Source organism: Trachinotus anak, unplaced genomic scaffold, assembly GCF_046630095.1.
Source record: "Trachinotus anak isolate AG129_WGS33_773 ecotype Australia unplaced genomic scaffold, CSIRO_AGI_Tana_v1 ptg000014l, whole genome shotgun sequence".
Taxonomy (NCBI): Eukaryota; Metazoa; Chordata; class Actinopteri; order Carangiformes; family Carangidae; genus Trachinotus; species Trachinotus anak.
This window is the reverse complement of record NW_027273865.1, coordinates 8,425,781-8,440,956: the sequence shown is the minus strand read 5'-3', so window position 1 is coordinate 8,440,956 and position 15,176 is coordinate 8,425,781. Positions and strand designations below refer to the sequence as shown.

Here is a 15,176-nt window from a genome sequence, read left to right as displayed (position 1 = left end):
CAATTTTCAAACTAAAGACTCTGTACTTGCTTGCATGGAGAAATAATGGCAGCAATGAACTCTCTGGAGTGATAAATAAATGCAGCGTGACATTTACACTTGAATCAGAACAGTCTCTGTCTTAATCAGTCACTTTCACGCACACTGTCACAGAGACACACAGACACACAGACACAAACACTGCATGTATCAGGAAGAATGGATAAAGTTATTTTTCACCCCAAATATGGTTTCCTCTCTTTGCATATTGCAAGTAAGCTCCTTTCAAGTTGAAATGAAAGGAAAAATGCAACAGCAATGTAAATTGAGTGAGCACTCCAGATAAAGCACAAAAACCAGAACAGTGTGTTGATTGGCTTTGTGTGATTTGCTGTCGGCTGCTATGGTAACAGAAAACTGAAGACTTCATCCGGCACCCCAGGTTGCTTGCAGAATCAAGCTATTAAGGTGTGAAGTTGAATATCTGTGCAACAGTGTGAGTACTTAATATGAGGAGGAAAAAAAACACTTCAATAGCATAACAGTAATAAATCTGATAGCTACCTGCTACTTCTATTAATAATATGCGTGTAGTAGTATTTAAGAAATCACTATACCTCAAACTCAGTCTTTGAAAGTATAAGTAGCACAGTTGGGTGCACAGTGTACACAGTCATGCCATTGTTTACATATCTCCATTTAGCCCGCAGTACAGCCTGTCTTTTTACACTGTCTTTTTAATGCTTACACATCACTTGAGCATGCTTGATGCCTGATAAGCAGAAAAACCTTTCATGAAAGCTATTTTTTCTTCTAATCATTGAATCACCAAATCATTAGGGAGAGCTGGAAATAACATAATCAGTGTTAGGTATTAGTAAAGCGACTCAGTTTTAATAACTTAGATTGTCATGTCACCATACCAATCCCAGTGACAACACATCAGACCTTTTAGGTTTATGTAGTGTTTAGGCCAAGGTTAATGGAAAGTAGAGGGACTTCATTCTGATTCACAACAGTAGTGTGTTAGAAGCAAAATGTACTTTGCACTCATACAGAATATTACATTATTGCGTCATTATTTGTGATGCATTGACGTGTAAACAGTATTTTAATGTTCTAACTATTCAAGGAGGTGCAAATTTCAGCTATTATGTTTTGGGGAGTTTAATCTATAACAATGAATTATATTTATATGTGAAAAATGGATAGTCAGGTTGAAGAATAAAGTACCAAATAATTGAATGGAAAAACATATCTGAACATTTAGGAACAGATTTTTCATTCCTCTGTAGTTGCAGAAGATTATGTTGTGAAATGCAGCAAAAAGTTGTTTTGGAAAGTTGTGTGGAAAGCCTGCTGTTTATGGGAAGAGCTCCAGATGTAACAATTAATTTATAGTTAATACCAAAGGGCAGTCAGTTAACACCTGACAGGACAGGTAGGATATAAAATCTTTTTTTCTTATTCTGCAAATAAATGCAAATAGAATGCAGGAGAGCCTTTCGTTATACTTCCCCTCAGAGTAGTCACAAAATACAAGAGGAAAATAAACTGTAAACTGTGCATCTAGTGCACTGAGTTAAATGGACCAATGTATAAACACTGAGAGAGAGGGTAATAAACTATTTACCAAAATCACCAGTAAACACGATGAGAGAAAATTTCAGTCGTAAAGTGAATCAAGAGAAGCAAGAGTTTGAACTCTCTGCCTTAATGTCAGTTTCTAGTGTCAACATGCATTATTTTAGATGAGAGAAAGGGAAAAGAGTCCAGAGTACTGCAAGACTCAAAGAATGAAACACTTTATGAATTAGCATTCACTTTTATTTGATCACATAGTAATTCCAATACATGACACAAGTTTGCACAATAGTACATTGCCAGAGGGGCCTTATGCCTTTAAAGTTGCAAGGTGTAAAAGCTGATGCTATAATACTTGAGGAGGTTCAGGAATCATCAAGCTTCAACAACAAAATTAAGGGTAAAGCTTTAAATCTCACTCCAAAAAAAGAGGAAAAAAAAGGGAGGTAACTGTGGAGTAAAAGATCCACCACTGAAACGGTTCCAAATCACTAGTTGCTACATTTCTTGTTAATCCACTGGATAATCTAATTAAATTAGGTCACACATGAAATAAAAATAAACATGTTTTCACTCAATGTTAATTTTTTGATTATTTTTCCTGTATAATTAATTTAGTCAAAAAGAATTGGATACTGTCAGCGTATGAGGAGTACTAGTTTTTCTATAAACACAGATTTAGGATACAATATTTTTGCATATCACAGTAAGATGACGGTTCAGGGTGGAAGAGTAGAAGATAGGCAACAGGGTGTCTTGCTCTTTGGAATTAATTGCTCAAGGTAAAATATTAATTACTGACCTGTGTCACAATTCCCTGAGCATCAAGTCAGCACTAACTGAGGTCAAGCCTCACTCCCTTGTATCTCTGCTGTCAATCAGAGCTGGATGCATGTTATATAACGTGAAATAACGAAACATTATTATACCATTGCATATATGACAGGATACAAGATTTAAACTGAATATATAATTCAACTACAGTACCGTTTATCTTGAATGAAGTATTTTTTTTTCCAATGAACTATTATAACACTGTTAGAGGAAAGAATGAAACTTTAAAAATTGAACCCAAAAAAGTTGCTCTAACTTGCAGGTGCAGATTAATTTTTATATTTTTTTGGCCCATTTTTCACTTCTGTATTGTGCTTTTTGCAAGAATGTTCAATCTTCTGAATGTTCCTCTCCACTTTGTCTAAGACTTCTACAATCACTTTCTCAGTCTGAAGTTGCTCTTGGTTTTGTGCACCAGATGATGACGACTCTTCCTCAGACAACGAATGTATTTCATCGCATTTCCGAGAGGGAAGTCTGCTCTGTCTCTGGAGGGACCCAGCATCTGACTCATCCTTGGATAACTCCTTATGAGTCCTTCCAGCACTCAATGGAACGACTGAACCACTCTGTGGCCGGTTTGAGCAAACAGAGCTGGTGGTGTTGGCAGCTCCACACGGTTCGGTGGTGGTGATCACATCAAACAGATTCAGCTTCTGTTCAGGCTCATCAGTAGGGAATTTGGGAGAATATTTGAATGGGTTTCCAGGGTATGCCAAGGTGGTGCTGGCAACTTTACTTGCTACATGAGATTTACCCTTCATCATTCCCAGGACTTCATAGCGGAAGCTGGAGATATCCTGCTTAAGCTCCTATCATTTATTGAGAACCAGAGATTACACAGCAAAGAAAAAAGAATTTGGGTAATTGAGGTTTCATTTTTGAATAACTTCATACTACCTTGAAATTCTCCTCTGTCAACCCTTCCGCTGTCTTGGCATCTCTGATCTTTGCGGCCACATAACGCTTCACAAGGTTCCTCAAAACCTCCTAAAAAAAAAATGTATTATTTTTTCAAGGAAAAACTACACGTTTGCTTTTTTAAATATAGTTGCATCAAAAATGACCTACATTTATTTATTTCATATTTAGTTTAAGGATATATCAAAAACAAAACACTGAACCATTAAAGTACATCATGGAAAACATTACTTCCTACCTGATACTCGTGGCTTAATCTTACATTTTCAGCTGCACGTCTCTACAATTAAAGGGAAAAAACGTCAGCAAGCATTTAACAAGGAGACGTGTATTTCTGTTTTAAGTGGAAGAGTGAATTGTTCTCTCTTCACTTGCCCTTTCTCAATAGGAGGTCAATACATCTATTTTATAGATAATCAGTCATCTAAAGCTGAGATCTAATTCCAGGCAGTTTGGAGAAAACCAAACTCTTCTGGACCCACTCGCTTAAAGGCTTTAATACCAGACAGATTGGTCTGTATATGTTTACAATACAGTAGTGACTACATAGAACAGAGCAAATTTCTGGAAACTCCTTACCCCCAAGGTTTCGAAGGTTTCAAGTCGCTTTATGCTTGGTCTCCGAAACAAATATGTCTTTATCCATCCAATTAGATAAAAAGCTGACTTTGGACTGGGTATTATATTAAATGGAGATGGCAATGTCCCCCCTTCTTCAAAATAGCTCATCCACAATTTGGTTCTTGCAAATTTCCACTCCATATCTGCATGATCCTGAAAAGAGAAACAAACAGCAATTCATCTTTCGCAAGACAAATGAATGTAATAAAGGTATAAAATAGGTAAGCTACACCACTCACAGCTATGTGCTGGTATGAGTTGTTCATCATCGCAATTAGCATGTTTAGAAGCACTACCAGGGAAATCACATTGTATGTGCCAAACATGGTAGACCCCACGTACTCAGTGAATTCATGTGGTGGTTTCACATTGGTCACATAGAGGGAAATCAGGCCAAACACAGACCAAAATAATGACTGTAGTGTCTCAAACAGCCTGAAAAGCAAAGAACCATACATCACATAATGCGCCACTGAATAACAAACTTAAACTTATTAATTATTAACAACAGATTTGTTACAAACTGTTAATTTAAGAATTTCAACTTGCGTTGAGAAAGCGTTGTTTTGTTGACTACAGCGAATACCCTTGCAATTTGTGCCCTCATCTGTTTCATAATAAAAGTACAGCTGGTTGAGGCCATTGGCAAAGGCTAAAAGCACGAGACAGTAGATAAAGAGGAACTTGAGGATGTCCAGGAGCATGCGACCCAGTGAGATCTGTAAGGGTCCCAGATGGGAGTTGGCAGTGAAAAGGCAGATGAGGCGCAAGGAGCTGAAGATGTTGGCTATAGCAAACAATGCTTCTGCCACCAAAGTCGGGTGCCACATTTCCCAGCTGTTTCTGTGCTTTTCCCCACTGTACTATAAAAAAGAAATAAGAATGATGAATACATAGACTACCATGGGAAATAGATCCTGCAACATTTTACAGAGCACACATTTACTTTTAATATACGATACACTATAAGAAACTTTTCCTCTTAACTAAACTATGATTTAGACTAAAGTTAAAAGGTAGAGTTGTCTTTTAATTAAGTAAAAATGCTGCAATTCTTGATATACTGTGTAGATCAGAGTATTTCCATCCAGATGTCAAATACCTTTCACTCAAACATATACAGTACCTTAGCATAGGCAACAATCTTCAGAGCAATGGTTGCAAGATACAGGGAGTTCATTATGAAGTCCATTAAGTTCCACCAGTCATCTATGTAGTCTTGGAAACCACTATCCCACATCTGTTTGATCTCAGTCCATATAAAACCTTGGAGAGATGAACAAACAACAGGGGTCATCAAACAACAAGTGTGTAGACTGTTGCATACATGTGGGTGTGTTCACAGTAAGGAGGCTACCTCTGCTTGACTTGTTCAAATGTGTGGGACTAAAGTGTACAGATGTGCAACGGTGCATGAACAGCAATCTGTTAGTGTCTGTGTCTGTGTTTGCATTGTTACCAAGCACCCAAGGCAGGATCATCCACTCCACAGTGGTGGGTGGTGGGCCCTGAAAGTTGGGGTGTGCAGAGGCTATATGCTGCGAGGCCAAGAAGAGCAGGAAGAGGAAGGTCAGGTAGGAAGCAGTGTGACAGATGAACTTGATGAAAGGCCTGCGGATGAATAAACCATAGCGGCTCTTGGGAGAGATCAGGTAGAAGATAGATAACAGTGGAAAGAGGAGGCCAATGAAGATACATGTGATGAGCTTTCCTGCCCAGTGACGCCTCCTCCAGCCTGGGAACTCGTCATACCAACGAGATGCCAGCAGCTGCTGACAGTTGGGCTGGGCAACAAACTGAGAGAAAGAGACAAAGATGAAAGATGTTAATTTAACTGTGTGTCTGAACACAGAACTTACTTAATATACCAGTAATCTATGCAGAAAGTGCCAGAGCAGACATTTAGGACATGCCTGGACTAAAAAAAAAGCTCTCCTTTACACAGTAGTAACACAGTTTTTCCCTCCAGTCTCAAACTGTCTCAGGCCTGATGCTAAAATGACAAAAACAGCCAAGCTGACTCCTGCTGCTAATCCACAGCAAGTGCAAAATTCAATGGTGAAGAGAGCAGGTGTCAACGTTCTTCGACTTGTTGTAGAGAAAGAGAGAGGCATGAGGCATGCAGGACAAAAATTTAAAGTGGACAAACATGACATAAGCGTTCTCCAATCCTCTTTTAGGCAATCATTGTCAAATCTGTTTTCCTTACACATTTTCTCTGCCCCTTGAGATTTAATATAAACATCTGCTGGACATCTGCGGATGGTGATGGAAGTTAATTTCATCTTAACCAAATTATGGCCAAATGGATCCCCATTCTGGTACCAGATTGCATTAAATTGTGGGTGATGAGGTCATCTGTCAGTGCAGAATCTGACATCTTTAATGTTTCCTATGTGTCCTTGTAAGATATCGCCTTGCCATGACATGACTGGAGGCAAACGGTGGCATCTGGCGGGACCAGATTTTGCTGAGGACATTTTTGGAGGGTGAAAATCACCTCATCTACATGTCACACCACTCTCCCTTTCAAAGACAAGTATTAATTCTGTGCTAATGCATAGTGATGTCATGTTGTATAGTGTTAATTACTTGAGCTAATTAATAACATTTAGTCAGTTTGTTTTTGAATATGAACACATCTAAATCGATTTCACAGAAGTGACTTGAATTCTATGCTACAGTTTATATTTCCTTGCTTGTATACTGTACATAGAAACACCTTGTTCAGTAGTGGTTTTTCTGTCTTTTCTAAAACACTGCACTTTGTTTTGCTGCACTTATTACATTATCAAGTAACAAGCTATCAGTGTGCGTCATGCTGCACTGCAGCAGTCTGTATGAACAGCCCTGAAACTTCGCTGCTCATGTGGCATCATGTGGTTCTTAACTATGAATGAGAATTATGGAAATTTAAGATGTGAACTTAACTGTGAGCTGGGATTTGTAATTCAAGTTTTGCAGTGATTCACAGTGATGAAACTTCATAATTAGGAACCTAATAATCGAGTTCTGTTGAGCCAATAAAAGCAAGTGCTCCTTCTGTTTTTAAATCTACCACAATCTACTGTACATACAGCTTCATGATTATGTTATCATCACAACTCCAGTGAAAAATGTGCATTCAAAGAAACCTCTATGTAATGTTTTAAGGTTGGGGCAGAATAGATGGAGATGGTAGCAGAAGAACAGAGGCAAACATGTTTACTGAATACATTAACAGAGCATTTTACCACTAATAATGTTGACATCCAGTAAGTGCTGGTGGTCTGTGTTGATCATTAAACTGCACCACTTTGGTGTCTTCTCTTTACAGAAGTCTAAATTGACAATCCCTTATAACAGCCCATCTTTAGGATGGGCTATTTGTCTGGTTGTTAGTGGAGATATGGAAGATGGTATTCCATGCAGTGTATAAACACAACATACCACACTGGCAACCACTCACTGGTCACCTATGCAGTTAGCAAAGGCAGGACAAACACTAGACGGTCTCATAGTCATTTTACTTTCTTCCTACTGTTTGCTGCCTTGCTTAAAATATTTTGGCTGCGAAAAAATATCAGTCAGGAGTTATGCAGTTTCAGTTTGGGGAATCTAGTGCACAAAGCCTACAACGATGGCACTCATCTTCCAATCTGATCCAAGTACAGTAGTAGTGAACCCTCTGAATATCTGATCTTGAAATGATAATGTAACTCAGTCATCTGTTTGTCGGCATACTTAATAATAACTTAAAAAGTTTTCATGGCAGCCTAAATTGTAAACTGCCCTTTTTTTCCAGGCAAGTCTCAAATCATTTGAGATAAATACAAGTCAAAAACATACTCTGCAGTGATACAGCAGAAATGCTAAAAACACCTAACATCAACATTAACATCATCTAAAATCTAAAATTAAAAGGACACAAAGAAGAAGAACTAAATAATTTCACTTAATTCTAATGACACATTATACAATCTGTGCTGTGTCCCCTCATACAATTTTATACCATATGCTCAAATAGAATGGGGTCAGAATTTAACAAAAAATGTTTTCAGTAAAGTTGTAAAGCAAATCTACAATTAATGTGGAGCATGAACATCACACTAATTCTTTTATTACATTACTAAATAATGTACAATGCAAAATGCATCAATATTATTATGCACAGAATGAAAAACAACTCTATCATGATCAAGATTCATGAACTAAATGCAGGAACTAGCACATAAATAATAGCAAAGAGTTGCACAGCTGCAATGAGGCAAGTATTGCTGTTCCTCCAAACACTAGACCAAACGAGGAAAAACCACTTCGCTGTTTGTTTTATCAAGTTAATCTTTCTTGAGTCATTCTCATTCCAGATTACAGTATATGGGCCAGACACACAATGGGATGAAATCAAACTAAAGAGTGAACAACTCTGTTAACATGTTACACAGTTCAGTTTTGGTTATTTCTTAATGTGATATCTTACTGTTATTTAGAGTGTTCAATATGCTGATTATATTAATGTATATTATTAATGTGTGAATATGTTCACTAATGATGCTTTAAACATTGTTTGCAATGTCTCCTGCTGTCTTAAACTACATTTTCAGATAACCCTATCATCATCATCATCATTAATCATTATTATAGCTATCATTATCATCATTATTATTATTTTAAATAGTAATAGTTGTTGTTGTAGTGCAGATAATAGAAGTTCAATGTAAAACAAAGTCTAAAAAACAGGCACAGACACCTCGTCTAAAACATCCATCTGTGATAAACCAGTAGCCACTGAGCTCTTCAAGTTCAGCTTGAAAACCTTTTGCTATGGAGACCATTTGTGGCACATGGAGTTGCAAACAGTCACACTGATTTTTCGTTCTCACATTGCCAACTGTCTCATCAAAATACAAGAGAAAAGCCAAAATACTACATGCAGACTCTGCACACAGGTGGTATGAACCTTTGACTCCACAAATACTACACAGCTGCTGTGTATACAAACAAGACCCAAAAGCTCTTAGTGGTCTCTTTAATGAGCGGAACAAAAAAAAAAAAAAATGTGTGTACTTGTACCAAAACAGTGTAGCCTGTTATGCAGGAAATTACAAAACAAACAAACCAATCCCACATAGAGGATATAGGATAACTGTTAAGCAAAAATACTTGTCATATATACAGATTTAGAGGTATAATCTATTATAAACATCATAAATAATACTTAATTGCTCTTTTCCCAATGTGTAATCACAGTGTATAATTTTTAGTAGCTCTATTTCACAACAAAGTTCTTTCATCCGGGGGATGAATACTCTAAAGAATATGTTAAAAGACAGTAAAAGGTTCCCTCCCTAATTAAAATATTATGAGTTTGTATTTCAGGGAAATGGTTGTCACTTATTCCATCATTATCTCCAATTATCCAGTCGTCATGGGACTGTCTAAAAGGGCTACTGTAATGCATTTCTAAGAGCCAGTCTGGCAATTACATGTTGCCCTCCCAAAGGACATTTCCACCCATTTCAGGCCATTTACGGCTCATCTTGGCACTGTTCCTCTTATCTAGTCCATGCATTCAAAGAATGTAATGCTTATTCCTTGTGGAGCTTCGTATCAATATAGACTGTACTTTACTTGTCATAACTTTTTTATTTTTAAGATATCCATTAAAAAACTGAAGTTGTACTGCTTTAGGCCACAGCAGTAATGTGACAAATCATATCATAATCAACACAAAGCTTACCTCTTTCTGGCAATATTTGATAGCTAGCTTCAGTCGTGCCAGATCATTAGTGTTCTCATCCAGCAGAGGATTGATGTCATCACGGTAGTTGAGGATTATTTCCAGCTCTTTAGAACTTCGGGTCTGGTCCAAGAGGTCTTTTGCAAATTGTTTGCATGTACGGGACAGCTCTTCATACTCTGACTTGAACTCGTTCTCCACTGTACTGAGCTCCTTCAGCTCCCAGCTGAGCTGAAAAGCCGTGAGGAAAGGATCCTCACTGGAGAGGGCAATGAGAGACGGGCTGGCAAGGGCCTTGTAGGTGTTTAGACGTGAGCGCGAGTGACGCAGGCCGTCCACGTCTGAACTGGACACACACTCCACGCAGTTGCAACGTACAGAATGTGGCTGAGGTATGGAAACACCTCGCTGCACAAGCAGCTTAATTATCTCATAGTTGTTGGTATGGGCTGCAAGGATGATTGGAGTGATGTCTGGGGTGAAGTCCGAAAACTGTTTGTCCAGCAGAATTGGTGGGACCTTTTCAGGAAACCAAGACAGGGACACACAAACAAACAGACTTCAGTTCAATTTACTGTACACCAATATTTTGACAGATATTTCACAAAAGAACACAGCTTTTTTTAAAACCCCTCATAGAACTGAAACAACTGGTTAGAATGGATCTAATTTCATCTGTCTTGGGTCTCTGACCATCTTGTCTAACAGCAAGCACACTGCTAATGGCTTGTGGTTCTGCTGGCCTCAAAATATCTTCCTGGTTGGATGCAACTACACCCTTTTTTCTTTTTCTTCCTCTTCACAGAAAAAAAACAAGTTGATTATAAGGAAACCCAGCAGTGTTGAAAAGCAGTTTCGCAAAGATGTAAAGAAGTTGAATGCAACCAGGGCCTTTATCTAACTGCTTGTTACACAACCTGTGGAGAATGACTTTTTGTTGTAAAAGCTGTGGCAAAAAGACCCACAGGAGCACCTCAAAGAGTATCAGGGCAACTTTAGGGCTGAAATAAGACTTAGATTTCCAAATAAATAAATGACCAAGGTTTGTAACCAGAAGAGTCAGGTAAGACTCTGAACAGGTAACCAGTGTATCCCAAGGGCACTATCGCAAATCTCAAGAAAAAAGACCAGGTGGTAGTTGACATCATTTACAGGAAGTAAATAATAAAAACACACGTAATTGTAGCTTAATAAAGTGACAATGACAATTCTGCCAAATCTTAACCATGTTAAGGGACAAATTTTCCTGGAAATTATATTCACAAATTAGAGACATACAATTATGTATAAAAATACAAATGTAGAGGAGAAGCAGTAGAGAACCAAAGAGGCTTAGAAAACAGTTTCTGAATGTTAAGTTGAATAGGCAAAAAAGGAGTAAATCAATTTGACGGGGATTAGAAAGGTTGACAATAAATCATAACATTATAAGTGCTTAAGAGGAACAGCTGTGTAAATGGAGACTGTATATAGGGTGTTACCATGGAACATGGATGGTACCTGTTTTTCCCCACGTGGCTTCTTGTGGTTGAGCAGCAGCTCCACAGCCCCCACCACTTCTTTACGGATGGCATGGAGCAGGGCATCACCCACATATACATTATAACTGAGCAGCAGCTCAATGATCTCCAGGTTCTCGTTTTCAATGGCAATGAGCAGGGCCGTGCGCCCCAGGGGGTCGATGCAGTTGATGTTGATTCTGAAATAGATCTCAGCCTCCTCCAGGGCTTGCTTCACACTGGCATAGTCCCCCTTCTCAACAGCGCCCAGGTAAGCCCTCTCCAGGACAGAGAGCTCTGATTCAGCCCGCACTATCCGCAGAGGGATGCGGTCCCTGTATGAGGAGTTGTCAGTTTTCCGGTAATACAGCTGTGACATTGCTGCTACAGTAACCCAGTGTCAACTGAGAATGGAAAAGAAAAGCACAAGAGATATCAGTGTTTGCTTAGATGTTTTAGACACAGCAGGAAAAGCATCACTGTCAAAACTGCACTTGCTGGGTTTGAAATAATATTATTGCCTATAATAATAATATTCGAATGGGTGTATACACCCATTAGTTTAAAATTTTATGTGATTAAAAATGTTCATGTGATAACTGTAGGTAGTGGGTGTATACACCCATTTGAGCAATGCAACAATAATTTAACATTTCAAGTGGCAGAAAAATGCCTTTCAGTTCAGAAACAGTTTATAATGCTACATTTAGGGAAAATCTGTGAAAACACCTTCCTGTTCAAATGAAGACACTAACATAAATACGAAGTGAAATGTAATTTAAAATTTGTTTACAACAGATCACGGAAGATGCTAAAAAAGAGACAGTTTGTTAATGTGTGCAATCACATCGGCCATAATTAAATCGACGCTCATATTAAGGAAAAAGAAAGAACACAGAAACTTTTACCGTCTTCCTGTTGCTTTCCACTCCTGATGGACTCTTGAAGCACTCGGTGGAGAAGTGGAGGCTGCGGCTGGATCCTCATCTCATCACTCAAGTCTCCAGTGAGGACGCTCTAACTTAATAGCATGTCATGCAATCCCCTGCCCACTCCTTTCGCTCTCTGGTCCGTGGGGGCATTTTAAGGACACGGCAGCCACTGACCCGCACATTTCTCTGCAAAATGCCCGCGTCGCAACAAGGGTGGGGACAGGAGGTGACCCCACGCACGGACAGCGGCCACACTGCGCGCTCCAAACTGTTCCGCAGAAAACGCCCCTTCACACCACCCCGCAACTGTGTCACAGCAAACTGCAGGTCCGCTCTTACAACTGCCACGAATGAGTACCCACTGTTTATTAGTATGCAAAAGGAATGTAATTTCCCCCCCCGAAACAATCTCACAGGTAACTGAGCCTTGATTTTTAGATGTATCTTGTCACAGCTGAGGGGAGGAGTTGAGGTGCAGAAGCAACGCCAAGCCTTCCTTAAACAACACTAGGTAATGCATTTATTTTCTGTGCATATTTACTGCAACCACCTGCGGATCACCTCAGGCAGACACAACAGTCAGATATCTGGAATTATGTGCATGACCCCTATACTGCTCTTTATTAGTTGTATTCTTGCCAAAAGAAACATCCTGTATCCCCGACCTCACCTCAACCTCAGCTGCATCTGCCTGGTGAACAAACCTTCCCTCTACATTTCTGAGGAAATGGAAGAAAAACAACAGTGGAAAAAGTGAGTTCAGATTTATCACAGCCAAAAAGACAGTCACCAAGCATGACTATAATTAATTACACGTATTGCAATTACAAAATTTTCTAATGGCTTGTGTACTGTATGTTTTCTGACTGGTGCCATACACAGTAAGTATTGCAGACACAGTGGTCAGGTTTTTGACGGTTTGTGTAGGACAAAACGGGAAGAAGGACCCAAATCCAAACACAGACCAGGCAGGCAGGAACAGTTCAGTGATTTGTATGGAAGAGATGGTGATAGTTCAAACTTACAGGCAGGTACAGGAACAGATAGCCACAACAAAACAGGCCAGAGGATGGCAAAAAGACAACAGCATGCATAACATGAAAAACACAATAATCTGGTAAATGACTAAGGGAAGACAGCGAGTATTTATACTACGAGCTGACGGGGGAATGGGCAACAGGTGTGGAAATCAGGTTACTGAGACAGGGAGGAGAGTCTGAGGAGTCTGCTGAGCAGATGGAGAGTGACATGACATGGGCAAATGGCTAAGACAGAAATTGTGACAACGGTGAAGGTTCTGCTAATTTCTGATGATGATGATGATAACATATTTCTTCTTTTTCAGATGGGTAGGTGAGACGATTTGTGTGTCTACACAACTAAGCAGCAACAGCAAATATGGTTCGTAGGCTAGATTATGTGCAACGACAACATTTTTTGAATGGATGGAGCGACAGCAGAGTAGGTGGTTGGGGGTGGAAGCAGGGCGTCTGACAGGGATTGTGACAGACTGCAAAGCACATGACTAGGATCGTATCTAGAGCCCCCTCTGTAGGTTTGGGCAAGCACTTTGGTTAAGGTTTGAGAAAGACTGGAAAGATTGTTGAATGTACCTCTTTTTTTGTTTTTTTTTTCTGTATCAGATCTTGTTTTTTCCCTAAACCTGCAGGCATGCAACTGGCCACCTACATTGTTAAACGTTAACCGCTGAGGTCGGGTAATTGCTGCATTCACGTGTTCCTCAGATGGTCCACTTCCCATGTTGGGAGGTTGTTCTTCTGAAGTCAGAATGTGGAAACAACATGAACGCTTCAGAGAGGATGCTGTATATTATCACTATTTGCTCTCTGAATTGTTGTTCTGACTAGATGCCATCTTGACATATAAAATACCAACATCCCAGCTGTGAGCAAAACCCAGCGTCTGCTAAATTTCACACTGTAAATTAGCCAATGTAATGACAGTTCAGTGTTAAAGTTGTCTGTCTTTCTGATGTTACATTGACGTCTGGTGCCAGGTGGGAACCTTAACCAACCAACCTAATCATAAAGAACTGAATGCTCTAGTAACTACAAATGGATATGGTTCAACAAGATTAACCTTGAACCTATTTCAGCAAAACAAGTAGCCTACATTGTCTGTAAACATTTGCCAAATACATAAATCAACAACATATCCTCATTGTGTTAATAGAAAATGTAATCCAGTTTGCAATTAAGTTTGGGCTGGCTGGCTGGAAAACCAAGTGGCAGAGCTGGGTGCTGATCCTCTGTGGGGTTGACAATATTATTCACAAATTGGATTAAGTGTTGATACAAAATTACTTGAATAAAGTTTTACTAAATAAAGCTGGTCTGCTTCTGTTATAGCCTATGTCAATCAAGAAGCATGAAGTAACAATATTATCCCAATTATTATTTGCCTTTTGAACAAGGAAACAAGGAGGGCCATCACCAATCAAACCAAAGGTCTAATAAACTGCAATGATCTCAAGCGTTTCAGAAAATGTGGAGTGACAGATTTATCTAAAAACTGACAGTCTACAGATGACACTAAGCTTTGTATTGACTTAGGCCAGGAAATACAATATGCATTAAAGGGGGTTAGCATTGATGCTCTAGTATAAGTACGCCACAGGAGAACCTATACAATGCTGAAAATATCATGTGATGTTTGTTGTGAACTACAAGATGAAAACATCATTTGAAAGTAGATATAGAGAACATAAAAACACACAGAGGCCCTATTGAATGTCATTCGAACAAGTAATTTGCTGAGATTGAAACACGCAAAAATTTAGTAATGTAACCGATCTTATGAAAGAATAGAGTTGGATGAGTTCAATTCCACATTCCCACAACTCTGTCCCACTCTTTCGCACAACCTTTCTGAACCTGTGTTTTTGCATCACCAGGTCTTGTTTTTGGTTATTTTAGATCTGAGTTAGAACTAGTCCTGAAAACAGACTGCCTGCTACAGATCTTGGATGATGTGAAATGACTTTATTCCCCATATATTTCCCACTGGTCTCTGAAACTATAGTAGGGAGAGCAGCAATGGCTGGCTAGTGTAAGCATGCACAGTTGC

At 39.1% G+C, this 15,176-nt stretch overlaps 1 protein-coding gene across 1 annotated transcript; it reads right to left on the bottom strand.

Moving 5' to 3' along the window:
- Positions 1–1,784: 1,784 nt before the first annotated feature.
- On the bottom strand, positions 1,785–13,301 carry trpc4b (transient receptor potential cation channel, subfamily C, member 4b). The gene is made up of 13 exons (XM_071496942.1): positions 13,115–13,301; positions 12,760–12,808; positions 12,066–12,430; positions 11,159–11,561; positions 9,659–10,177; positions 5,399–5,735; positions 5,066–5,205; positions 4,489–4,802; positions 4,179–4,374; positions 3,898–4,092; positions 3,557–3,598; positions 3,298–3,387; positions 1,785–3,209 (listed from the first exon to the last, which is right to left on the bottom strand). Exons 4-13 carry the CDS (start codon positions 11,534–11,536, stop codon positions 2,667–2,669), a joined length of 2,754 nt encoding a protein of 917 aa, XP_071353043.1. The 5' UTR covers positions 11,537–11,561; positions 12,066–12,430; positions 12,760–12,808; positions 13,115–13,301; the 3' UTR covers positions 1,785–2,666.
- Positions 13,302–15,176: the final 1,875 nt, after the last annotated feature.

What these genes read in the sequence shown, in the direction of transcription:
- trpc4b (XM_071496942.1), bottom strand. Translation starts at nt 11,536, where the DNA reads ATGTCACAGCTGTATTACCGGAAAACTGACAACTCCTCATACAGGGAC. An exon ending in GATTAAGCCACGAGTATCAG is followed by an intron (nt 3,388 to 3,556) that starts GTAGGAAGTAAT and finishes TTTTTTTTTTAG; the next exon opens with GAGGTTTTGAGGAACCTTGT. An exon ending in TGACAGAGGAGAATTTCAAG is followed by an intron (nt 3,210 to 3,297) that starts GTAGTATGAAGT and finishes AATAAATGATAG; the next exon opens with GAGCTTAAGCAGGATATCTC.